The sequence below is a fragment of the Staurois parvus genome, unplaced genomic scaffold (assembly GCF_062004578.1).
Source record: "Staurois parvus isolate SC_StPar_1 unplaced genomic scaffold, SC_StPar_1.0 ptg000457l, whole genome shotgun sequence".
Lineage (NCBI taxonomy): Eukaryota > Metazoa > Chordata > Amphibia > Anura > Ranidae > Staurois > Staurois parvus.
Genome location: NW_028318253.1, coordinates 1,128,322 through 1,156,139, shown reverse-complemented (window position 1 = coordinate 1,156,139; position 27,818 = coordinate 1,128,322). Strand labels below are relative to the sequence as shown.

At 45.3% G+C, this 27,818-nt stretch overlaps 1 protein-coding gene across 1 annotated transcript in view; it reads left to right on the top strand.

Annotated features, from left to right (window-relative positions):
- The first annotated feature begins 9,871 nt into the window (after nt 1-9,871).
- XRCC1 (X-ray repair cross complementing 1) overlaps nt 9,872-27,818 on the top strand; it is a 52,111-nt gene continuing 34,164 nt past the window's right edge. The window contains exons 1-2 of the mRNA XM_089688868.1: nt 9,872-9,938; nt 25,035-25,199. Coding sequence (XP_089544994.1) covers nt 25,149-25,199 — 51 coding nt within the window. The 5' untranslated portion in view covers nt 9,872-9,938; nt 25,035-25,148. The remainder of the gene's footprint in view (nt 9,939-25,034; nt 25,200-27,818) is intronic.

Below are 27,818 nucleotides of genomic sequence, written 5' to 3'. Positions count from 1 at the left end.
TGTTGAAGTGCGTTTTTTTTACCAAATATATGAAAATATTTTTAAAAATACATTTCAAATATACTGTATGTCTTTAAAAATAGAAATCTACATTTTTGGAATGCATTTACAAATATATGTAAAAATATACAGTGGGGATCGAAAGTTTGGGCACCCCAGCTAAAAATTTGTATTAATGTGCATAAAGAAGCCAAGGAAAGATGGAAAAATCTCCAAAAGGCATCAAATTACAGATTAGACATTCTTATAATATGTCAACAAAAGTTAGATTTTATTTCCATCATTTACACTTTCAAAATAACAGAAAACAAAAAAATGGCGTCTGCAAAAGTTTGGGCACCCTGCAGAATTTATAGCATGCACTGCCCCCTTTGCCAAGCTGAGACCTGCCAGTGTCATGGATTGTTCTCAATCATCGTCTGGGAAGACCAGGTGATGTCAATCTCAAAGGTTTTAAATGCCCAGACTCATCTGACCTTGCCCCAACAATCAGCACCATGGGTTCTTCTAAGCAGTTGTCTAGAAAACTGAAACTGAAAATAGTTGACGCTCACAAAGCTGGAGAAGGCTATAAGAAGATAGCAAAGCGTTTTCAGATGTCAATATCCTCTGTTCGGAATGTAATTAAGAAATGGCAGTCATCAGGAACAGTGGAAGTTAAAGCAAGATCTGGAAGACCAAGAAAAATATCAGACAGAACAGCTCGCAGGATTGTGAGAAAAACAATTCAAAACCCACGTTTGACTGCATGATCCCTCCAGAAAGATCTGGCAGACACTGGAGTTGTGGTACACTATTCCACTATAAAGAGATACTTGTACAAATATGGTCTTCATGGAAGAGTCATCAGAAGAAAACCTCTTCTACGTCCTCACCACAAAAATCATCGTTTGAACTTTGCAAATGAACATATAGACAAGCCTGATGCATTTTGGAAACAAGTTCTGTGGACCGATGAGGTTAAAATTGAACTTTTTGGCCGGAATGAGCAAAGGTACGTTTGGAGAAGAAGGGGCACAGAATTGAATGAAAAGAACCTCTGTCCAACTGTTAAGCATGGGGTTGGATCAATCATGCTTTGGGGTTGTGTTGCAGCCAGTGGCACAGGGAACATCTCACGAGTAGAAGGAAAAATGGATTCAATAAAATTTCAGCAAATTTTGGATGGTAACTTGATGCCATCTGTGAAAAAGCTGAAGTTAAAGAGAGGATGGCTTCTACAAATGGATAATGATCCTAAACACACCTCGAAATCCACGGGGGATTATATCAAGAGGCGTAAACTGAACGTTTTGCCATGGCCTTCACAATCTCCTGACCTCAACATAATTGAAAATCTATGGATAGACCTTAAAAGAGCAGTGCGTGACAGACAGCCCAGAAATCTCAAAGAACTGGAAGACTTTTGTAAGGAAGAATGGGCAAAGATACCTCAAACATGAATTGAAAGACTCTTGGCTGGCTACAAAAAGCGTTTACAAGCTGTGATACTTGCCAAAGGGGGCAGTACAAGATATTAACTCTGCAGGTTGCCCAAACTTTTGCAGACGCCATTTTTTTGTTTTCTGTTATTTTGAAAGTGTAAATGGTGGAAATAAAATCTAACTTTTGTTGACATATTATAAGAATGTCTAATCTGTAATTTGATGCCTTTTGGAGATTTTTCCATCTTTCCTTGGCTTCTTTATGCACATTAATACAAATGTTTAGCTGGGGTGCCCAAACTTTCGATCCCCACTGTATGTTAAAATTACTTTTTTATGTTAAAAAAAAATCTGAACATATAAAAAAGTCATTTTAACATATATTTTTTATATATTTGTAAATGCATTCCAAAAATGTAGATTTGTATTTTTAAAGACATAAAGTTATTTGAAATGTATTTTTAAAAATATTTTTCATATATTTGGTGATAAAAACGCACTTCACCATACAGTATGAAATTTATATTCAACATTTATTGAAATATATGTTGAAATATATTGAATATGGCCAAAATTGTAGTATTTCAAATATATGTCAATATATTTGGGAAGAATATTTTTAAAATATATTTCAGATATATTTTTCTTCCACATGGGTGGTAAGGCCTGGTAGGGTCTGGTAAGGCCCCTGCTCTTCCTAATGGCTGAGCATACTGGGACTTTTGACTCTCCAACACCAAGACACCCCAACATCTCCTATCCTCACATTAGATTATAATCAGCCTCACCCTTTACACAGTTGTATAAAGAGCAGCGTAAGATCGTATTTCTCAAATGTGACTGCGATTGCATTTTGCTTTCTTTCTTTTCCTTATGGAAACAATAAATTATTAATTAAATACATTTTTAAAGAATGTCTACATATATCTTTTGCTGGAACCTAGCTACTGCCAGAATCACATTGCTAGATATGTCAACCTGAAAGTGCAGGCTATAGGGTGTCATGTGCCACAGCAAAAACAGGATGTGGATAATTAAAACAGGACTCCATTCCCCCAAAAAATCAATAGCTCCATTAAAACATAAAATAAGGGGGAAAAAAGCAGCTTTTGCTGAAATACTCACCTTCAATCTGGAACTGCCCTTGTAGTAATTCTTTTCCACCACTAGATGTTCTCAGTCTTTTAGGCTGAATGATGAACTACAGCATTCAGCCCACTTTTGTTGAGCCCAGATTGTCATGCTCCTAGTGACTAGCCCCCAACCCCAGTAACTGGACACAAGTCTAGTCCTTGCATGCAATGGTGGCTCCAATGGATGCTGCACGAGAAAGGAGCCACCTTGAAACATGACACCAGCTCAAACTGGCACATAGGCAAGGATTAAAAGATAAAGAAGCTGCATAATCAGTAAATGAATAAATCAGCTGCTGAAAGTGCATAAAAACGTAGGGTTTAATGTTATTTTACGTGGTGTAGGAAAGTGATATTTTTTAGCCACGCAATCAAGACTGCTATCATACTTTTGTGCAATAGTATAACTAAAGGCAACACTTTGTTTTTTACAATTTTGAATAGAGTGTAGAGGAATTAGAACACCTGTCAATTTTTATTACTGTCTGTACCCTGGTTATGGAGATTCACCCTATTTGTCCTGCTGACCATTATCACTGAAAGCAAAAGAAAACACATATCTTCAGTTGTCATCAGAACAGAAATAGAGGAAAAATCTTCAAAAAGGACACTAGATCTGATGATCCTGATGACAGCCAGGGATTCCTTCACTTTAGGGCAGGGGTGTCAAACTCCATTTCATCGTGGGCCGTATCAGCATTATGGTTGCCCTCAAAGGGCCGGTTGTATCTGTAAGACTAGACGTCCAGAGCACCCCACTCCCTATTACATCAGATGCCAAGAATCCGACACCCTCCCTAACATCACCGTGCACCCCCTTTCGGGGCAGAGCTAGAAAGCAGAAAGTGCAGGGTCTAGAGGAGGACCAGAGGAGCAGCGGAGTCAACTACCAGAGTCTACTGAATGCTGAGACCAGGGGAGGCAGAGATGAGAGGGTGCTGCAGCTGCACTGAGAGGTGCAAGATTTGGCAGAGGAGTTCTATTCACCTCTCTGCTGCCAACTGCTGAGACAAAGTGGGGCAGAGACAAGGGGGTACCTGCAGGAGAGGTGCAAGAGCCACATGAATTGGCCTGGAGGGCCACATTCGGCCCGCAGGCCTTGTGTTTGACACCTGTGCTTTAGAGGGATTTTCTCTCACTTTCCTGTCGTGGCTATGGGACAGGAAGTGAAGGGAAATTTCCCCAATGGGACACAGGGGGAAAAACCCTAACAGGAGTTATAACCCTCCCTTACTCTTGATTTTAGTTCTGCTTTAATGCTTGAGTATAGCTCTTCTCAGACTGTGAAACTATACTTTCACAATGCACTTGCGATGCAGTGCATTTTAGGAGTGTTGTACATGCATGTGCAGATCTTTTTCTAAAACACTACACATGCTATGTTGGGTAGGTGCAGCTTGGTGAGGCAGCAGACAACACACAGAGTCCTTGTTTGCAGAAAATGTTGTATTGCAGAACTTGTATAAATGTATAAAACAACAAATAAAGGAGCGCTCCAAACCCTGTGAAAGTCAATAGAGTCACAAACCCAGGAATAATTCAAATCGAAATTCACTTTAATGTTGGGTTAAAAAGCATGACATGTAAGAGTGCCCATAATGATGCATCACCAAGCCAGTGGAGAGGAGAAACACATCTTCTCAGAAGCTGGAGGTTGACATATAATTCTGGACCCAACAGTAGGTTGCTCAGCCCAGGAGCCTCTAGACAGTAGGAAAGGAGTGTGGATGGCAACCGCTGGGATCACTGAGATGGCACGTCCGCCAGAAGTCACGTGTCCCAGATTCAGTTGTCATGTCATATACATGGCAAGAGACTACCCGAACAAGGGCTGGTAAGGGCAAACTGGAAGTCTAGGAGAGCACTCAAACCATGTCAAACCAAAGGAGAGAAGACGGTCACCATGATAACATGTTTGAGGGACCTTCCTCAGATCAGGAAGGCGAGGTAGCATTCTCAAGTGGGGAACTCATATCAGAGAGTCAGCAATGAGTAGGTCTAAGCCGGAGACAACTCCTATCAAGGAGAGTGGAGTGTGGCCTGGCTGGTCCAACCCAAAAGGGAGCTTGCTGACTAAGGCCCCATGCTTTCCCTACTCTGCTGGAACCTTTCTGGACCACTAGTGCTGTCTCTGACAGTAAGGCTTTCTGTCCCTACACTAACCAACTCACAAAATGCATGTCAAAACCCAGGGCAGGGGCTTATAAAGACTCTGCATGACCCAAGATGGCCACTAGGGTCACCTAGAACAGGGGACAGAGGAATTCATAAAGAGACCAGTTTCTCTTAACTCCCTTCAACTGCAATGCTGATCTGGACAAGTTCCGCCTACAGTGGAGAATGTAGACTGCACCTGCTTACCTTCTATGTCTCTTTTTCAATAAAACACAATACCTGCCTGGTGGAAATCTTCTTTAGAATGTAAACTGAGCTGCACATGCATGCGTAGCTCAGTGAAAATTTTCAGCATACCTTGGTGCTAAAATAAATTAACTCCCATGTGCATGCGGGAAAGTTACCTCATTCCTGTGCTGGGGGTTGTATACACACAAAACAACCAAAGACCACTCACTTGGAAGAAGCCAAGTAGAAAATGTGAGTGCCAGCAAGTGAGCTTGTGGATGTTACTCCACTGGAGCTATTGCAGATATTTCAGTATGTTAGTACCACTTTATGAAAGACTGACCTGTGCAAATCAGGTCAATCAGCAGATGTCACCAACTTCAGCTTATTTCAGAGGATCCAAATTTTTAACCAAAAGGTGTTAGCAAGTGATGTCTGAGGCTGTTCATAGAAAACTCCTAAACTGAACAAAGTTTTCCGTCCTAGGGCCTGTTCTCTTTTGATGGCCAAATGCATCTATAGAAAATGGACTTTACATTAAAGAATTCCAGGCATGGATATTTTATACATAGCTACATTGGTCCAGCTTGGACCAATGTAACTATATATATATATACCATAACTGTAGGATTCTAGAAGCTGGAAATCACTGTAGTAGACATTGCTACTCCAGTGATCTCTATCAGCTTCCAGATCCCATGCCGAAAAGCTGCATTGTGAACACAAGAGATTGGCCGCTGGGTAGTGTATGCTTTGCATTTTCTCAATGATTTCAAAGTGTTCCCTGGTTGGACAAGGTGGAGAGGTGGGCAGTGATGTCATGCTGTCCACTTCATCCAATCACAGAACGCTTTCCATTAAATTAGTTAATTCAAAGCATTCTGTGAATGGTGCCTGTGCCCAGTGGCTGACCTCCTGTGTTCACAATACAGCAGTGCAGCCACTTGGCACAGGACCTGGAAGCAAGTGTAGATCACTGGAGTAGTGATGTCTACAAAAGTGATTTCCAGCTTCCAGGGGCATCGACTAAATATAGATAGTTCCATGGATCCAAGCTGGAGCAAGGTAACTATGTATAAAATGTTGATACCTGGAATCCCTCTTTAAACGATCTACTGCCTGGGTGGTCAAGATGACCTGACCCCCACCCAACTATGTCATACTCCATCCGGTTGACCTGTGGCATGCATCCCCAGCGTAGGGTGCTGCTATGCTGTTGCTTATCAATAAATCAAACAGCACAGGGGATGCAAGATTGGGTTGACTCAGCCAACACTTCATTAAATGGGTAAAAAAATTAGGGCTGTTGGTGACCAACCCAACTATTGGTGTAACTGAAGTCACCAGATTGGTTAAATGATGCAAGGTGTTCATTACTAATTTAACGTATCCTCCCAAAAATGGGTTTATTTTTGTTGGAAATGATCTGTAAGTTCCTGCTATGTGTTGGAGATAATCTGCCTTTAAAGCGGTGCTCCACCCAAAAGGGGATGTTCCGCTTTAAGCCTTTGTCCCCCGCTCCCCATTAAGAATTGGCACCTATAGGGAGCGGGTACCGGAATTTGACAGGTTCCCACTTCCACTGCGATCGCCTAAGCGATCGGAAGCAGAAGTTGTCCTTCCCCCTCCCTCTCCGTAGTCTTCTGTGACACGTGAAAGGATCCAAAAGACTATGGGGCCATTCACAAAGCGCAGCGCTTCTCGCAAATGCGCAGTGGGCACCCAGCTGTGAAGCTGCAAGCTATCACAGCCGGGTGCCCACACTGAAGATGATAGCGCCAGAGAGAGAAGACGGCCGGTGAAACCAGCGGTGGTGAAGACCGCTGGACCGAGGGACAAGTAAGTGACTGTATTTTAAAAGTCAGCCGCTACAGTTTTTGTAGCGGCTGACTTTTATTTTTTTTTTTAGGTGGAACTCCGCTTTAAAAACAGAACTGAATTCTTCAAAAGAAATGCTAAGAGGTAGAGTTTTTGATAGGAGAGCCCGTATGTCTATTCTGCAAAAAAAATTCTTCTTGGGATGATGCAACTCCAGAACGCATTCATGAGAGGTACCTCATCAGTGGCTTCCCAATGGCCACAAAATGAAAGAGTTGGATGTGGGAGAAGTGGAGAGATGAGGGCATCGGCAGCTATGAAAAGGTATTGGGGAGTGTAGTGCTGTGAGCTGGTATTTAATGTGTGAGCTGGTATTGCCATAGTGTGCAGATCTGCTGTGCATATTTGTACATGAAGAAAAGAGCTCCCTCATCCCCTCCCCGCTGTAAGCATTTATGCATGTTCATGCTGACAGCAGGAGCAAGCATAAAAAGTTGTCCATAGTGCATCTCGATTCTACACACGCCTATGTCCTTATGAGCTGAGATAATTACAGGTGGCCATGTGGGCGCTAAACTTTTGCTGAGGCCGAGGTCATTTTGACCCTTCGCTGCTGCCTACACATTGTTGATGTTTACATCTACCCACCCCAGCACCCTAAGCAGGGGCGGACTGACAACTCATGGGGCCCCCAGGTAATAGGGGATCATGGGGCCCCTGTGTCCTTGCCCAAACTCAAAAAAGCCTATGAAAAAGGTACCAGGGGCATCTCATGGGACCCCCTACTGACTCCGGGCCCTCGGGCAGTGCCCAAGTTTCCAAATGGTCAGTCCGCCCCTGACCCTAAGTTCACTAGACAGCAGTGGTTATGCATAGGCTCCATTTATACTTTACACAAGTGTTTGCGTGCACACAGCGCAAACTACAGTCGAAATCAAACTGCTTTTTTTTATTTATGCAGCTAAACACTACAAACCAAAACACAGCTGTACAAATAGGCCCATAGCAGACAATACTGTTGCATACAGGGTTGACAGCACAAACAGTGCGCCCTAAGCGCAGAGTGTCACTGCGCATGCACGGCGACATCATCGACTACTGCTGATGTGAAAATCTCCTAAACAGTGCAGATTTAGGAGATATTCACTTTACCCACATAAGCTTACCTAGAAATACAAGTTCTTTAAAAGAGTTGAATACTGCTTTAGGCTCGGTTCACATCTGTGCGGGTGGTGCAGCTGTGGATCCGCACAAAAATCCATGCAGCAGCACCACCCGCACAGAGGAACGCGGACCCGCGGGCGGGTGCCATTAATTCTGATGGCACACTGCCCGCACTGGAAATTGCAACTGCACTGGGAGAACTTTGGTTCTTGTGCGGGCTGCGGTTTCCAAAGAAGTGCAGGGACTTCTTCCCTGCGTGTCCAGGGGCACGGGAGTCCATTCAACTGAATGGGCTCTTGTACCCACACAAAATGTGGCCCACAGGAACGCACGTATGTGAACCAGGGCTTAAATGGTTGCATAAACTGTATACGCCCGAACGTAAACTGAAAAAATTATATTCTGCAATAAAAATTACAATAATAATAATACTGTAATGACAACAATCCGCTTCCCCTCCGCCCTATAGCAGAAATACTGCTACAGGGCAGTAGGGGTGCGCAAAACCACACACACACACACACGATTTTGCATTTCCAGGTAGGTGGCGCGAGCTGCACGCGCGTCCTACCCGTGCCGCTATTTGCGGCCACTGCTATCAACCACCAGATCCCGGCCGTACCTCCAATGGGGGAGAGACCTGTGTATAAACAACACAGATCTCTCCCTTGTTAGCTCCTGCACACTGCTTTGCTGGCATAGCAGAGCCATACAAAGCAGTGTGCTTACAGTGTAAAGCACACACACAGCATACTGTGAAACAGCGCACAGTTAACTCTTTGATCGCCCCACGTTAACCCCTTCCTGCCCAGTGGCATTAGTACACTGTCAGTGCTTTTTATTAGCACTGATCACTTTATTGGTGTCACTGGGGATTTCAGTGACACCAAGTCAGTTCCCCCCCAGTGTCAGAATGCCTGCTGCAGTCCTGCTATAAGTCTGATCGCCACCATTACTAGTAAAAAAAACTTCCAGTATAAATACCGCCATCTGTAAACACTATAATTTTCACATAAACCAACTAATTTACACGTGTTGGATTTTATTTTTAGCAAAGACATGTAGCAGAATACATTTTGGCCTAAACTAATGACGAAATTTGATTTTTTAATTTTTTTACTAGACATGTTTAAAAGCAAAGTCAAAAATATTGTTTTTTTCTTAAAAAATGTTTTTAATAGCACAAAAAATAAAAAACGCACAGGCGATCAAATACCACTAAAAGAAAGCTCAATTCGTGAGGAAAAAAAAGACGTAAATTTCATTTGGGTACAGCGTTGCATGAACGCGCAATTGTCAGTCAAAGTAACACAGCGCCGTAACGCAAACAATGGCCTGGTCAGGAAGGGGGGTAAATCCTCAGGAGGGCAAGGGGTTAATAACAACAATAATAGTAAAAGCAACTGAACAGGCAGCACAGTGGCTAAATGGTTAGCACTTCCGCCTGGCAGCACTGGGGTTGCAGGTTTGAATCCCAAACATGGCACCACCTGCCTAGAGTTTGTATGTTCTCCCTGTGCCTGCATGGCTTTCCTTCAGGTACTCCAGTTTCCTCCCACACTCCAAAGACATGCTGATAGGTTAATTGGATCCTGTCTAAATTGGCCCTAGTATGTGTGTGTATGAATGTAAGTTAGGGACCTTAGATTGTACACCCCTTGAGGGTTAGGGACTGATTTGAATGTACAATATATATGTAAAGCGCTGCGTAAATTGATGGCGCTATATAAGTACCCGTAACAAGTGAATATGACGACCAAAAAGAATTTAAATATAAAGGACATCAAATATAATGTAACATAAACTATATCCTGCTACTTTCTGTATCTCACATTGTACAATACACACACGTTCTCTCACACAATTTTTTTTAGGGTGTACAAATAAGGCGCCCATACAATTTCCGGGAGGACAAAAATGGCTACCTCAAAGACCTCTTCCGGGTGCTCAAACATGGCTGCCGCCGGCTTCCTGTGCATACTGTGCCACAGGTCGGAGATCACTTCCGGGGCGGGAGGTTTGTTCGCGGCATCTTCCCGGGAAACGTGTACGGATGGTATGTTCCGGTGTGAGCGGGGTGTGTGGTTGAGGAGAGGGTGTAATAAAGAGGACCTGCCTGGAGCTTAGAGGCCTGACCATCCCCCCACTCACTGTATATGTACAGGAGGATTGCCCGGACCTGTCCTATGGACAGTCCCTGTGTGTGGATACCAGGAGGAGGGGTTCTGCTTCCATACAGCCCCATATGGGGGTCAAAACCGACACCCCCAACGTGATCCGCACACATTTATTTGGCTGAAATGGGGCTCTGAGGCTGAAGTCGCACCGAGCGTTACGTGATTGTGCGTTTTTGCGCGACACTCAATCCTACATGCGCCAACGTAGCGCACATACCTTTTCGGGCGTTGAGCATGGTGCATTTTTAAGCTGCGTGTATGCTGTGCGTTTTGTACAGAAACATGCGTCTACTTGCAGCGTTTACAGCGCCATTAATGGAACTGCAAGCGCAACATGCATTTATCACGCGTTTTGTGAACACGCAAAAGGTGTGTTTTTGCGTATGTTCACAAAACGCTCAGGCGTGAATTCAGCCTTCCTGAACGTGCACCAAACACACGGGATGCAATATAACTCACTAGGAAAGCGCCGCTAACTCGCTGCAAACACGTGGGTATGCCGCGGTGTGAGAAAAACGCATCACGGAAGTGTGAAAGCAGACTAGGTCCACACAGGGGCGGGCTGACCATTTGGAAACTTGGGCACTGCCCAAGGTCAGTAGGGGGCCCCCATGAGATGCCCCTGGTACCTTTTTCATAGGCTTTTATGAGTTTGGGCAAGGACACAGGGGCCCCATGATCCCCTATTGCCCGGGGGCCCCATTAGTTGTCAGTCCGCCCCTGATCCACGCATATGCATGCAGCGATCCCTGCGCTTTTCCCGCATTGCAGTTGCACTGTGCTTTGTGACCTTTGGGCGTTGATACAAAGTTAACACCCCAAATGCCGGTCGCAAATGCAGTGAGTTTGCCTGCACTGGATCGCATAGTAAAAAATGACAATTGCGGCTCAACCGGCGCCTGCACAGATTTGGTGAAATTTCAGCCCATTCAAAATGAATGGCTCAAATCGCACCGCACTGAATCGCATGCAGATTGCGGTGCATTTCCTGTGCAATTCCCATGCGAACTGTAGTGTGAACTGAGACTTAAAGTGGTTGTAAACAAATCCTCCCACTTAAGTTGTACCTGTTTATCTGCACTATTCTCTTCAATACACTCAAACTGCTGAATTTATAAAGCTTGTCTAGGAAAAAAGGAGCGGGGAGCTGAAATTACACACTGGAGAGCTCTGAGAGCTGATTGGAGGGAAGGGACACCCTCCCCCCTTCACACAGCACAGTTGAGGCTGTCAGTCTGTTGGAGCTCCTTTCCCTGTCATAATTTTTCTCTTGGTGTCAGGAAAACTTGTCAGAAGTGACTCATTCTGATAGCAGAGGAACAAAGCAGCAAACAGAAATGACACTTAAAGCGGAGTTCCAGTTGAAAAGAATAAAAAGCAGCTACAAAATAATGTAGCTTCTGACTTTTAAAATACAGGCACTTACCTGTCCCTCAGTCCAGCGGTGTCCTCACCACGGCTGGTTTCACCGGCCGTCTTCTCTCCCTGGCACCGGCATCTTCATTGTGGGCACCCGGCTGTGACAGCTTGCGGCTTCACAGCTGGGTGCCCACTGCGCATCCGTGAGAAGTGCTGCGCTTTATGAATGTCCCTGTAGTCTCTTGGGACCTGTCGTGTCCCAGAACACTATGGGGGGAGGATAGCTTCTGATTCCCCTAGGCGATCGCAGTGGAAGTAGGAGTGGGTACCTTTTAAATTTGGGTATCCGCTTCCTGTTAAGGATCCGCACCTTTGGCGAGTGTGTACCCACATTTCCTACCCAAAAATACAAAATCACATATACATACGTGATTTTGCGCATCCCTGCCGCCCTGTAGCAGTACTTCTGCAATAGGGCGGTCGGGAAGTGGTTAAAGCAGTATTAAACCCAAAAGCAAACATATTACAGCTTACCAATTCTTAAATGTGACTACTGCATTAGTTTTCTTTTTTTTAGGATTTCTTTATTTTTATCTGGTGATCTAGCCAAAAAGTCTGTTTCTCAATAGAACAAGCTGTGCTGCAGATGTGGCAGGTGGAGGATTGAGACAAACCTATTTACCACGGATGGGTGCTTACAATGATCAGCTTTTATTTGTGTAAAACCTTTATCCTTAAAGAAAATTAAAACTGTTTGCTGTAACTGATTATAAAGTATTAGGCCTAATGCACGTTGGGCGGTTTTTTTTTTAGCTGCTCCTAGGGGCGGCTGACATTTTTTTTTCTAAACGCCCTTCCATGTCATTCTGTGTGTCCAGGCACACATAGGCATCTAGAGGCAGAAAAAAAACATTGCTAGTGCACCCAGGAGCAGAATCGATTTGGCAGAAAAAGCTCTTGACACATACAAACACTAGACTCGGTTAGTGCTTGAGCATTTATTAATTTCATTGGCCAGAATAAAGCGGAGATCCAGCTGGAGGAAAAAAAAATAAAAGTCAGCAGCTACAAAAACTGTAGCTGCTGACTTTTAAAATACAGCCACTTACCTGTCCCTTGGTCCAGCGGTGTCCTCACCACCGCCGATTTCACCGACCATCTTCTCTCCCTGGCACTGGCATCTTTAGTGTGGGCACTCGGCTGTGACAGCTTGCGGCTTCACAATCGGGTGCCCACTGCGCATGCATGAGAAGCGCTGTGCTTTGTGAATGGCCCCATAGTCTTCTGGGACCTGTCACGTGTCCCAGAAGACTATGGGGAGGGAGGGGGGAGGACACCTTCTGTTTCCGATCACTTAGGCCAGGGGTGGGCAAACTGCGGCTCTCCAGCTGTTGCAGGACCATCATGCCTAGCTGTAAGTTTTGTAATGTTGCAATGCCTCATGGGAAATGTAGTTCCACCACAGCTGGAGAGCCGCAATTTGCCCACCCCTGACCAGCGGAAGTGGGAGCCAGTGCCTTTCAAATTCGGGTACCCGCTCCCCAAAGGTGCCAATCCTTATTGGGGAGCGGGGGACAAAGCATTAAAGCGGAACTTCCCCTTTTAGGTTGAGCTCCGCTTTAAATTCTTCTTCTGACCGTAGAAATGAATTCACGCCCCAAGCACTTGCCGCGCCTAAACACGTTACACACTTTTACAAGCGTTAAGGGTCTGTTCACACTTGTTTGACTTGTCATGTGACTTTGGACACATAAAGTTGCTTAACAAGTTGCAGCCAATTGTGTTCAATGGCAGCCATTCTGATCTATGTGACCTAAAGTCACATCAACTTTGATGTGATTTGAGTATCAGTGAGCAAAACTTCCAGTGTGCATGAGGATTTCTTTCTTCTATTTCTATTTGATGATCCAGCCGGAACGTTTGTTGTTTTTCAACAGAACAAGCTCTCCTACAGATGTTTCAGTTAGAGGGTTGACACTAACCATTTACCACTGACAGGGGTGCTTACAGTGATCAGCTTTTATTTATGTAAAACCTTTATCCCAAAAGGGAAAAAAAAGCTGCTTGCTGTAACTGATTATAAAGTATTAGCTGGAGTTTAGCATCAATGTGTTAGTGTATATAAATCTGCTAGTACCTCCCCGGAGTCTCTTTCATTTGGGCATGTTCCTCAGTGAAGCCCTGTGATCTGTATTGGAGTGCGACTGACCGACCATTGAGATCACCCTCTTGAGATTCTGATAGATGGTCACCTTATCTACATTTGCTGCCATATCCGTCTCCAGACCCTCCTTCTTTGCTTTCCTCTCTTTCTCCATTATCTTTATATCTAGTGTCTCCCTCTACCCTTTCTCCTCCCCCCCCTTTTTTTTTCTTTCTTATCTCCCTTTCTCTTTGTCTGGGTGAATTCTTTTTGTGTTTTTTTGTATAATCTCAGTATAATTGAATATCTCATGTCTGGGGATGCCCCCTTTATAGCTCTGTATGGATTCACCTTCCTTCATCCCCATAGATTATACTGATATCTATGCTGTTCTTTTTTTTTTTTTGCCCATTCCATTGTTGATATTCTTATTATTTTCTTGCTATGTATTGTTTACTTTGATATAAAATTCAATAAAGACAAATTTGCCTTTAAATCTGCTAGTACACCTAACACTCCCCTCCCCTCAGACCGACAGTGCTGCTGTCCAAAGGTGCCCCCCTGTGCTCCTTCATCCAGAGTGGGGGCACTCTTATACAGGAGGTGTGTTACTGGCCAGATCACCAGGTAAAAGCAGAGGGGGGAAAAAGCCTGAAAAAAAAGAAAACAAATGCAGCCACCACATCTAATGATTAGTAAGCTGCAATATATTACATGATTGGTTTTAGCTCTAATACTGCTTTGACTATTGCCACGGGCAATTTTTTCAATTAAAATGTACTGTGGCCGGGATACACATGTATTGGTAGCAGGGTGGATTTGATTTAAATCAAACTGATTTAAATCACAATTTAAATTACGATTTAAATCACTAGTCAGTAAGGCTTGATTTAAATCCTAGTTTTCTACATAAAGACTAATTCTTGCTGGTATAACTTTAATATACAAGTAGATGAAGATTTTTAGAATAACAACTTTTCATATTAGTTTTTTTATCCCCAGTTTAATAGGTTAATCATTCACATTTGGATAACTTTTCTGTTGTACTTAGGAAGGAGAAAAATAATCATTACCTTAATAATAACAATTTAAATAGATTTATTCAACTGAAACAATAACATTCCAGCATATGTGATTTGCTTAAACATCCATGTTTGTTAACTAATTTGGCTAAACAAAATATATATATTTTAAGAAACGTAGACTGTCAGCCCCTTCCTCCTCACACTTAGTTTCACTTTCTTCTTGTGCAGATCTATTCCACTCCAAACAATCAGAAAAATATTGTTTCTATTCTATTCACTGAACTTCTTGAAACTTAGCACTGAAGGGGTTGATTCTGTATTCATAGTTTTGTAGAAGTTAGGATGAAGGTCTTTTTCTTAACTCTGTTCATGTTATAACATTTTTGCTGTGAAGAAGAGGCATGTGATCTCCGCTGAGTCAAATTCAGTTTTGAGAACTGCAAAAGTAAACCGAGCATCTGTGATAATATCTTGTAGGCAGAGAAACTGCCCAATAATCTTACAAAAACCTCTGGAAGAGCATGACATTGTGAATGGATTCATGGACTTTATTTACCAAAAAAATTAAACATATACAGCCTTATTCTACATAATTAAAAAACTAATCTTTATTTCGTGATGGAATAACCTTTGGATGGTAATATATTTTCCTCAAAAAGCATTTTATTTAAAAAAAAATCTGATTTAAATAAAAAAAAATCCGATTTTTTTTATTTTTTTAAAAACAATCATTGATTTTTATCCACCCTGATTGGTAGTACAGCATCCATACAGTACAGCCCCTCATCAGTTTTCTTTTAGATGGAAACTAGGAACAGATATCAGATGTCCTCAATGGAATATTTCTTTGTCTATAAAACAATAGAAAACAGATTTCTGCGCGTTTTGTGATCTCTATATGCCACTTCTTCAAAAGATAATGGTGTGACAATGCTGCTACCCGGGGGAGATCAGCGCCACTATGAAGAGGTCTTTATAGATTGACCAGGTTTACCTGCCTGATTAGGGCACTTGAGGCACATATCTTCTCCAGGCGTGGACTGTGTTCCAGTATGGCCACCAGCAGCACGAGGCTTTAGGCTCCGTTCACACCAATGTCTATTTTAGTGCTTTTTGCAGAAACACAGTACAGTCCATGTAACGTGGTTTCCTATGGAACATGTTCACATCAATGCTTTTTTGAGCTGCTGCGGTTTTGGAAACAGTCATGGACTTTTTTAAATGCAAAAAGCAGCGTTTTTGCTACAATAGAGTTCAATGGAGAAGCTGCTGAAATGCATGGTTCTGCATTTTGCATTTTTATTCTGCCCAGCAACAAAAAAAATTCCAATTTAACAAAAAAAAACCTGAACAAAACGCAGTAAAATGTATCAAAAACGTATGTAGAAAAACGCAAGACGAATCGCAAAATGCACAGCAAAATGGACAAAAAGCAAATTGCATAGGTGTGAACGGAGCCTTACACACACTCCCTTTGGCTGCAGCTGATGGGATAGTTTTTAAACCTCACAAGCCAGTTGTCAGATGGAAGCAATCCAGCAGCTGTGCCATATATGTCGGGTCCATCCCCTCACATGGGTGTCACCAAGTAGAGGGGAAGGAGGTCAGTGAATATCTGTTCTCTGATTTCGCCTTACTACTAATAACCTGGAAGCAACGTGTTAAGTGTCACTTCCAGGTCCTGGTAGAAGCAAAAAATCATCACTTTTTGTCCTCTATGTGATTGTAAAAAAAAATTGAGCCCCCACATACTCACACAAATATAAATGCATGCATAAGTGACACCTAATCACAAAAACTTTTATTTCGTTACAACGGGTCTCCAAACTGTGGCCTGGGGGTGGATGCAGCCCTTTGCTTGCTTTAATCTGGCCCTTGGGGCATTATTCCCCCCACTGTCAGCAACAGTGTGGCATTGTTCCTGACACTAACACCGACAGTGGGGCACTATTTCCGTCACTGACACCAATGTAGGACACTATTCCTCCTACTGACATCAGTGATGGAGCACTATTCCTCCCACTGACTTCAATGATGGGACACTATGCCTTCCACTGACACCAAAGATGGGACACTATTCCTCCCACAGACAACAATGATAGGACACTATTCCTTCCACTGACACCAGTGATGGACACTATTCCTTCCACTGACACCAATGATGGGGCACTATTCCTCCCACTGACATCAATGATGAGACACTATGCCTTCCACTGACACCAAAGATGGGACACTATTCCTCCCACAGACGACAATGATAGGACACTATTCCTTCCACTGACACCAGTGATGGGACACTATTCCTTCCACTGATGGGACACTATTCCTTCCATTAACACCAAAGATAGGACACTATTACCAGTGATGGAACACTATTCCTCCCATTGACACCAATGAAGAGGCACTATTCCTCCCACTGACAGCAATGATGAAGCACAATACCTCCCAATCATACCAACGATGGAATACTATTCCTCCCACTCTTACCAACGATGGAATACTATTCCTCCCACTCATACCAACAATGGAACACTATTCCTTCCACTCATACCAACGATGGAATACTATTCCTCCCACTCTTACCAACGATGGAATACTATTCCTCCCACTCATACCAACGATGGGACACTATTCCTTCCACTCATACCAACGATGGAATACTATTCCTCCCACTCTTACCAACGATGGAATACTATTCCTCCCACTCATACCAACGATGGGACACTATTCCTTCCACTCATACCAACGATGGGACACTATTCCTCCCACTCATACCAACGATGGGACACTATTCCTTCCACTCATACCAACGATGGGACACTATTCCTTCCACTCATACCAACGATGGGACACTATTCCTTCCACTCATACCAACGATGGGACACTATTCCTTCCACTCATACCAACGATGGGACACTATTCCTTCCACTCATACCAACGATGGGACACTATTCCTTCCACTCATACCAACGATGGGACACTATTCCTTCCACTCATACCAACGATGGGACACTATTCCTTCCACTCATACCAACGATGGGACACTATTCCTTCCACTCATACCAACGATGGGACACTATTCCTTCCACTCATACCAACGATGGGACACTATTCCTTCCACTCATACCAACGATGGGACACTATTCCTTCCACTCATACCAACGATGGGACACTATTCCTTCCACTCATACCAACGATGGGACACTATTCCTTCCACTCATACCAACGATGGGACACTATTCCTTCCACTCATACCAACGATGGGACACTATTCCTTCCACTCATACCAACGATGGGACACTATTCCTTCCACTCATACCAACGATGGGACACTATTCCTTCCACTCATACCAACGATGGGACACTATTCCTTCCACTCATACCAACGATGGGACACTATTCCTTCCACTCATACCAACGATGGGACACTATTCCTTCCACTCATACCAACGATGGGACACTATTCCTTCCACTCATACCAACGATGGGACACTATTCCTTCCACTCATACCAACGATGGGACACTATTCCTTCCACTCATGCCAACGATGGGACACTATTCCTTCCACTCATACCAACGATGGGACACTATTCCTTCCACTCAAACCAACGATGGGACACTATTCCTTCCACTCATACCAACGATGGGACACTATTCCTTCCACTCATACCAACGATGGGACACTATTCCTTCCACTCATACCAACGATGGGACACTATTCCTTCCACTCATACCAACGATGGGACACTATTCCTTCCACTCATACCAACGATGGGACACTATTCCTTCCACTCATGCCAACGATGGGACACTATTCCTTCCACTCATGCCAACGATGGGACACTATTCCTTCCACTCATGCCAACGATGGGACACTATTCCTTCCACTCATGCCAACGATGGGACACTATTCCTTCCACTCATGCCAACGATGGGACACTATTCCTTCCACTCATGCCAACGATGGGACACTATTCCTTCCACTCATGCCAACGATGGGACGCTATTCCTTCCACTCATGCCAACGATGGGACGCTATTCCTTCCACTCATGCCAACGATGGGACGCTATTCCTTCCACTCATGCCAACGATGGGACGCTATTCCTTCCACTCATACCAACGATGGGACGCTATTCCTTCCACTCATACCAACGATGGGACGCTATTCCTTCCACTCATACCAACGATGGGACGCTATTCCTTCCACTCATACCAACGATGGGACGCTATTCCTTCCACTCATACCAACGATGGGACGCTATTCCTTCCACTCATACCAACGATGGGACGCTATTCCTTCCACTCATACCAACGATGGGACGCTATTCCTTCCACTCATACCAACGATGGGACGCTATTCCTTCCACTCATACCAACGATGGGACGCTATTCCTTCCACTCATACCAACGATGGGACGCTATTCCTTCCACTCATACCAACGATGGGACGCTATTCCTTCCACTCATACCAACGATGGGACGCTATTCCTTCCACTCATACCAACGATGGGACGCTATTCCTTCCACTCATACCAACGATGGGACGCTATTCCTTCCACTCATACCAACGATGGGACGCTATTCCTTCCACTCATACCAACGATGGGACGCTATTCCTTCCACTCATACCAACGATGGGACGCTATTCCTTCCACTCATACCAACGATGGGACGCTATTCCTTCCACTCATACCAACGATGGGACGCTATTCCTTCCACTCATACCAACGATGGGACGCTATTCCTTCCACTCATACCAACGATGGGACGCTATTCCTTCCACTCATACCAACGATGGGACGCTATTCCTTCCACTCATACCAACGATGGGACGCTATTCCTTCCACTCATACCAACGATGGGACGCTATTCCTTCCACTCATACCAACGATGGGACGCTATTCCTTCCACTCATACCAACGATGGGACGCTATTCCTTCCACTCATACCAACGATGGGACGCTATTCCTTCCACTCATACCAACGATGGGACGCTATTCCTTCCACTCATACCAACGATGGGACACTATTCCTTCCACTCATACCAACGATGGGACACTATTCCTTCCACTCATACCAACGATGGGACACTATTCCTTCCACTCATACCAACGATGGGACACTATTCCTTCCACTCATACCAACGATGGGACACTATTCCTTCCACTCATACCAACGATGGGACACTATTCCTTCCACTCATACCAACGATGGGACACTATTCCTTCCACTCATACCAACGATGGGACACTATTCCTTCCACTCATACCAACGATGGGACACTATTCCTTCCACTCATACCAACGATGGGACACTATTCCTTCCACTCATACCAACGATGGGACACTATTCCTTCCACTCATACCAACGATGGGACACTATTCCTTCCACTCATACCAACGATGGGACACTATTCCTTCCACTCATACCAACGATGGGACACTATTCCTTCCACTCATACCAACGATGGGACACTATTCCTTCCACTCATACCAACGATGGGACACTATTCCTTCCACTCATACCAACGATGGGACACTATTCCTTCCACTCATACCAACGATGGGACACTATTCCTTCCACTCATACCAACGATGGGACACTATTCCTTCCACTCATACCAACGATGGGACACTATTCCCTCCACTCATACCAACGATGGGACACTATTCCCTCCACTCATACCAACGATGGGACACTATTCCCTCCACTCATACCAACGATGGGACACTATTCCCTCCACTCATACCAACGATGGGACACTATTCCCTCCACTCATACCAACGATGGGACACTATTCCTTCCACTCATACCAACGATGGGACACTATTCCTTCCACTCATACCAACGATGGGACACTATTCCTTCCACTCATACCAACGATGGGACACTATTCCTTCCACTCATACCAACGATGGGACACTATTCCTTCCACTCATACCAACGATGGGACACTATTCCTTCCACTCATACCAACGATGGGACACTATTCCTTCCACTCATACCAACGATGGGACACTATTCCTTCCACTCATACCAACGATGGGGCACTATTCCTTCCACTCATACCAACGATGGGGCACTATTCCTTCCACTCATACCAACGATGGGGCACTATTCCTTCCACTCATACCAACGATGGGGCACTATTCCTTCCACTCATACCAACGATGGGGCACTATTCCTTCCACTCATACCAACGATGGGGCACTATTCCTTCCACTCATACCAACGATGGGGCACTATTCCTTCCACTCATACCAACGATGGGGCACTATTCCTTCCACTCATACCAACGATGGGGCACTATTCCTTCCACTCATGCCAACGATGGGACACTATTCCTTCCACTCATGCCAACGATGGGACACTATTCCTTCCACTCATGCCAACGATGGGACACTATTCCTTCCACTCATGCCAACGATGGGACACTATTCCTTCCACTCATGCCAACGATGGGACACTATTCCTTCCACTCATGCCAACGATGGGACACTATTCCTTCCACTCATGCCAACGATGGGACACTATTCCTTCCACTCATGCCAACGATGGGACACTATTCCTTCCACTCATGCCAACGATGGGACACTATTCCTTCCACTCATGCCAACGATGGGACACTATTCCTTCCACTCATGCCAACGATGGGACACTATTCCTTCCACTCATGCCAACGATGGGACACTATTCCTTCCACTCATGCCAACGATGGGACACTATTCCTTCCACTCATGCCAACGATGGGACACTATTCCTTCCACTCATGCCAACGATGGGACACTATTCCTTCCACTCATGCCAACGATGGGACACTATTCCTTCCACTCATGCCAACGATGGGACACTATTCCTTCCACTCATGCCAACGATGGGACACTATTCCTTCCACTCATGCCAACGATGGGACGCTATTCCTTCCACTCATGCCAACGATGGGACGCTATTCCTTCCACTCATGCCAACGATGGGACGCTATTCCTTCCACTCATGCCAACGATGGGACGCTATTCCTTCCACTCATGCCAACGATGGGACGCTATTCCTTCCACTCATGCCAACGATGGGACGCTATTCCTTCCACTCATGCCAACGATGGGACGCTATTCCTTCCACTCATGCCAACGATGGGACGCTATTCCTTCCACTCATGCCAACGATGGGACGCTATTCCTTCCACTCATACCAACGATGGGACGCTATTCCTTCCACTCATACCAACGATGGGACGCTATTCCTTCCACTCATACCAACGATGGGACGCTATTCCTTCCACTCATACCAACGATGGGACGCTATTCCTTCCACTCATACCAACGATGGGACGCTATTCCTTCCACTCATACCAACGATGGGACGCTATTCCTTCCACTCATACCAACGATGGGACGCTATTCCTTCCACTCATACCAACGATGGGACGCTATTCCTTCCACTCATACCAACGATGGGACGCTATTCCTTCCACTCATACCAACGATGGGACGCTATTCCTTCCACTCATACCAACGATGGGACGCTATTCCTTCCACTCATACCAACGATGGGACGCTATTCCTTCCACTCATACCAACGATGGGACGCTATTCCTTCCACTCATACCAACGATGGGACGCTATTCCTTCCACTCATACCAACGATGGGACGCTATTCCTTCCACTCATACCAACGATGGGACGCTATTCCTTCCACTCATACCAACGATGGGACGCTATTCCTTCCACTCATACCAACGATGGGACGCTATTCCTTCCACTCATACCAACGATGGGACGCTATTCCTTCCACTCATACCAACGATGGGACGCTATTCCTTCCACTCATACCAACGATGGGACGCTATTCCTTCCACTCATACCAACGATGGGACGCTATTCCTTCCACTCATACCAACGATGGGACGCTATTCCTTCCACTCATACCAACGATGGGACGCTATTCCTTCCACTCATACCAACGATGGGACGCTATTCCTTCCACTCATACCAACGATGGGACGCTATTCCTTCCACTCATACCAACGATGGGACGCTATTCCTTCCACTCATACCAACGATGGGACGCTATTCCTTCCACTCATACCAACGATGGGACACTATTCCTTCCACTCATACCAACGATGGGACACTATTCCTTCCACTCATACCAACGATGGGACACTATTCCTTCCACTCATACCAACGATGGGACACTATTCCTTCCACTCATACCAACGATGGGACACTATTCCTTCCACTCATACCAACGATGGGACACTATTCCTTCCACTCATACCAACGATGGGACACTATTCCTTCCACTCATACCAACGATGGGACACTATTCCTTCCACTCATACCAACGATGGGACACTATTCCTTCCACTCATACCAACGATGGGACACTATTCCTTCCACTCATACCAACGATGGGACACTATTCCTTCCACTCATACCAACGATGGGACACTATTCCTTCCACTCATACCAACGATGGGACACTATTCCTTCCACTCATACCAACGATGGGACACTATTCCTTCCACTCATACCAACGATGGGACACTATTCCTTCCACTCATACCAACGATGGGACACTATTCCTTCCACTCATACCAACGATGGGACACTATTCCTTCCACTCATACCAACGATGGGACACTATTCCCTCCACTCATACCAACGATGGGACACTATTCCCTCCACTCATACCAACGATGGGACACTATTTCCTCCACTCATACCAACGATGGGACACTATTCCCTCCACTCATACCAACGATGGGACACTATTCCTTCCACTCATACCAACGATGGGACACTATTCCTTCCACTCATACCAACGATGGGACACTATTCCTTCCACTCATACCAACGATGGGACACTATTCCTTCCACTCATACCAACGATGGGACACTATTCCTTCCACTCATACCAACGATGGGACACTATTCCTTCCACTCATACCAACGATGGGACACTATTCCTTCCACTCATACCAACGATGGGACACTATTCCTTCCACTCATACCAACGATGGGACACTATTCCTTCCACTCATACCAACGATGGGGCACTATTCCTTCCACTCATACCAACGATGGGGCACTATTCCTTCCACTCATACCAACGATGGGGCACTATTCCTTCCACTCATACCAACGATGGGGCACTATTCCTTCCACTCATACCAACGATGGGGCACTATTCCTTCCACTCATACCAACGATGGGGCACTATTCCTTCCACTCATACCAACGATGGGGCACTATTCCTTCCACTCATACCAACGATGGGGCACTATTCCTTCCACTCATACCAACGATGGGGCACTATTCCTCCCACTGACACCACTGATGGGGCACTATTCCTCCCACTCATACCAACGATGGGGCACTATTCCTCCCACTCATACCAACGATGGGGCACTATTCTTCCCACTGACACCACTGATGGGGCACTATTCTTCCCACTGACACCACTGTTGAGGCATGATTTCTAACATTGTTAACAACAAAGAGGCACTATTCATCCCCCTAATACCAATGATGGGGCACTATTCCTCTCATTGACACCAACAATGGTGCACTAGTCCTAACATTGTTGACAACAAAGAGGCAATATTACTCCCCTAATGCCATTGATGGGGCATTATTTACTCCCTTTGATGCCAAGACACATTCTTTTTCCACCCTCTACAGTCCGGCCCCCGTAAAGTTTGAAGGACTGTAATATAGCCCTATGTCTAGAACGTTTGGAGACTCCTGCACTGCACGTTACATATCGTCTTTCTGTTTTCATTAAATATATTATGTTATACACAGTATTGTCATCAGTGGGTCTCTGTACTTATCTATGCAATGCAGGCTGAGCATGGCTGGCGGGAGGGCCTGGCAGGGTGCTCTATATATCTTTCTGTAAATGTCACAGCACCCTGCCTCAGTACTCCTTTAAAGAGCCCTCAATCCTGATGTAAGCAGCAGGCTGGCTTTTGCGAGGAGTTGTGCAAATGTCAGGATGGCTGGATGTCAGTCTGAAGAGTGGGAGTTCCTAGGTATACAGGTAATGTCCACAAGTGATGCTGAGCCTCCATGATTGAAAGAACTGAAATCCAGTGAATAAAAGCGATGGCCCAGGGACAGTCAGCCTGGGGAAGAATAGGTTAGACGATGCTAGAGGTCATCCTTCAGCCAGGAAATGAGGCTGGTTCAATGCAGCTTCTAATGCACATGGTGAGAAGCTCACAGTGTGCAGTGAAATCGGAGTAAACCATTTCAGTACAGGAGCCTGAATAGCAAGACTGAACGTAGGGCTGGAATTCAGCTTTAAGTAAATGGAATACTTTTCTCTAAAGCCTCCTTTGTTCTTTGGATTGGAATAAAACAAAAGTAGCATAAATACCACAATAGAATATAATATACAACTGAAGCGTAACCCTAAGTTCCTTTGTATTGTTTGTTGCAGTGGGCATGCATTGGCACCTGGTGACACAGAAAGGCAGACTGGGAGGTGGAGCGCACTCTCTGTGCTGCTGAAGAAGTATCCGGTGTTCTGTTGGAGAGCCGCTATCACTGAACAATGCCTGAGATCAAACTGAAGCATGTGGTCTCCTGCAGCAGTGCAGACACTGTGAGTATCCTTCTGAAATGTCATTTGGAGATTTAAAGTGGACCCTTCTCTCCCCATCCCCACACCTAGAAAGCTCAGGTTCGTGTAGTTTGGCATCAGGAGCTTTAAACAGCCAAACGGCGTATATAAAATTACGGATTTAATTTGCATGTAGACAAACAGGAAAAAATACCGCTGTAATGCACCAATCACTGATATTGTCCAACATGACATGTACTGAACTGGTGCAGATCATATAAAACAGCTTGTCCGGCTACAGTATGTGAAAGAAAAATGGCAACCATACAAGACAACAACACACAAAACTAAACCAGGTAGTGTGAAATGGCTTTACTCTCCACCCGCAGGAGAGGTCCATCAGATGCGTTTCACTTCCTATTATGTAGGTTGATCATCCCACCACTAGATGGCTCTGTCGTTCTTATCCTTCTAGCTGGATGATATTCCTCTATGGCTGATGATGCTATTTAACCTCCCTGGCGGTATTCCCGAGTGTAGCTCGGGGTAAAGTTTCAGTACCAAAAGCGGTAACCCCGAGCTACACTCGGGCTTACCATGCGGCGTTGCTCAGGGAGTCCCTGCAGCGCTTACCTTGTCTTTTGCTCCTGCGATGCGTCCCCTGCAGCTTTCCCGGCCATCTCCTCCAGCCGATTCCGGGTTCCGGTACCTGCGAGCGTTGGGACGTACGGGGGCCAGAACCGGCGGCAAATTTAAAAAATGTCATTTTCTAATAAACGAATATTACATAGTAAAACATTCCTGTATCAAACCATTTCACATACATTTTGTCCCGAGTGCTTTGTCCTGTGCCCTGCCTGCATTTTGACTGTTCTTTCTGCCTGGAAACTGAGAAAAGTCCATGGCGTCCAAAAACCATCCCTTTAGGTCAAAAGCGGTTTTAGACCAGCTAGAGAACAGCGATAGTAAATCAGAACCACTTTCAGAATTGAGTGATAATGATTAGTGGGGGAAATTCATCATCAGACACTGAAAACGATTTTGCGACTTTGCTCAGTGATGTGCGAACTTGGCGCTATATTTCAGATTTCAGTGTTTTTGGTTTGATTATATTATTGAATTACATTTATTATTATTATATTATTATTTTTTATGAATATTTATTAAATTATAATTTATGATTTCGTGTTTCAAGTTTTATCCTACCCGGGTGTTTACTAGACTCTTGTTCGGACAGATTTCAGTGAGTTATTCCTAAAAATGACAGGCCTACAATAAAAAAAATACATATTTCCATGCAAAAAAAGTACCGCTTTGGTACAGAAATATGGACATAATCATACCGCTAGGGAGGTTAACCACAGGTGGGTTCTCCCACGTACTACCGTAACGATTAAGCCATGGGTGGGCAACCTACGGCCCTCCAGCTGTTGCAGAACTACAAGTCCCATGAGGCATGCAAGGCTGACAGTTACAAGCAAGACTCCCAAAAGGAGAGGCATGATGGGACTTGTACGCCCACTAGGGAGTGAAATGCACCTGACGGAGCCTCTCGTGCTAGTGGAAAGTAGAGATGAAGACATTTTACACTACCTGGTTTCTTTTTGGTCACAGTGGGGGAGATTTACTAAAACTGGAGCGCTCAGAACCTGGTGCAGCTGTGAGTGGTAGCCAATCCGCTTCTAACTTCAGCTTGTTCAATTAACTCCTTCACGGCAACAGTATGCATATATGTGGCCTCTCAGGGGCTGGGCCTTGGTGTCAAGAGGCCACATATATGCATACTAAAATGTAAACAAAGCTATGCCAAGAGCACTTTCCTGGCACAGTTACCTATGCCTAACCGCTCCCGATCGCTACTTTCAATCTGGAGCTTTCTGATCATGTGACAGCCAATTGCGCTGGTCACATGATCATAACCCCCCCAGTCTGCTGTCATCATAAACCCCTTAACTACCTGCCGACCGCAGATAGCCGAATGACGGCTACACTGCGGCCGGCCAGTTCTGGGTGGACGTCATATGACGTCCTCCCAGAACGCGGTCTCCTGCGCGCCCCAGGGGGCGCGCACCCGGCGATCTCCGTGATCGCTGTGTCCTACGGACACAGCTGATCACGTGATGTGGTAAAAGGCCAATCACAGCGGCCTTTTACCACGTGATCAGCGGTGTCCAATGACAGGCTGATCAGAGGAAAATGCAAGTGCCGGTTCTCGGCTGCACTTTCCTCACGCTGTCAGATCGTGAGGAAAGTACTGCCGAGAACCGGCAGTTGTCAGAGCGGGGATCGGCACCGATCATCAGGGCACTGATGATCTATGCCCTGATGATCGGTGCCCAGCAGTGCCACCCGCAAGCTCCGCCCACCTGTGCCCAGCAGTGCGCCCACTAGCTCCGCCCACCTGTGCCCAGCAGATCACCCACCTGTGCCCAGCAGTGCACCCACCTGTGCCACTCTGCAGTGTCACACACCTGTGCCCAGCAGTGCCACCCACCTGTGCCCAGCAGTGCCACCCACCTGTGCCCACCCACCTGTGCCACCCACCAGTGCTGCCAGTCAGTGCCCAGGGGTTGTGCCAGTCAGTGCAGCCAGTCAGTGCCCAGCAGTGATGCCAGTCAGTGCCGTCTATCAGTACCCATCATCAGTGTCACCTATCAGTGC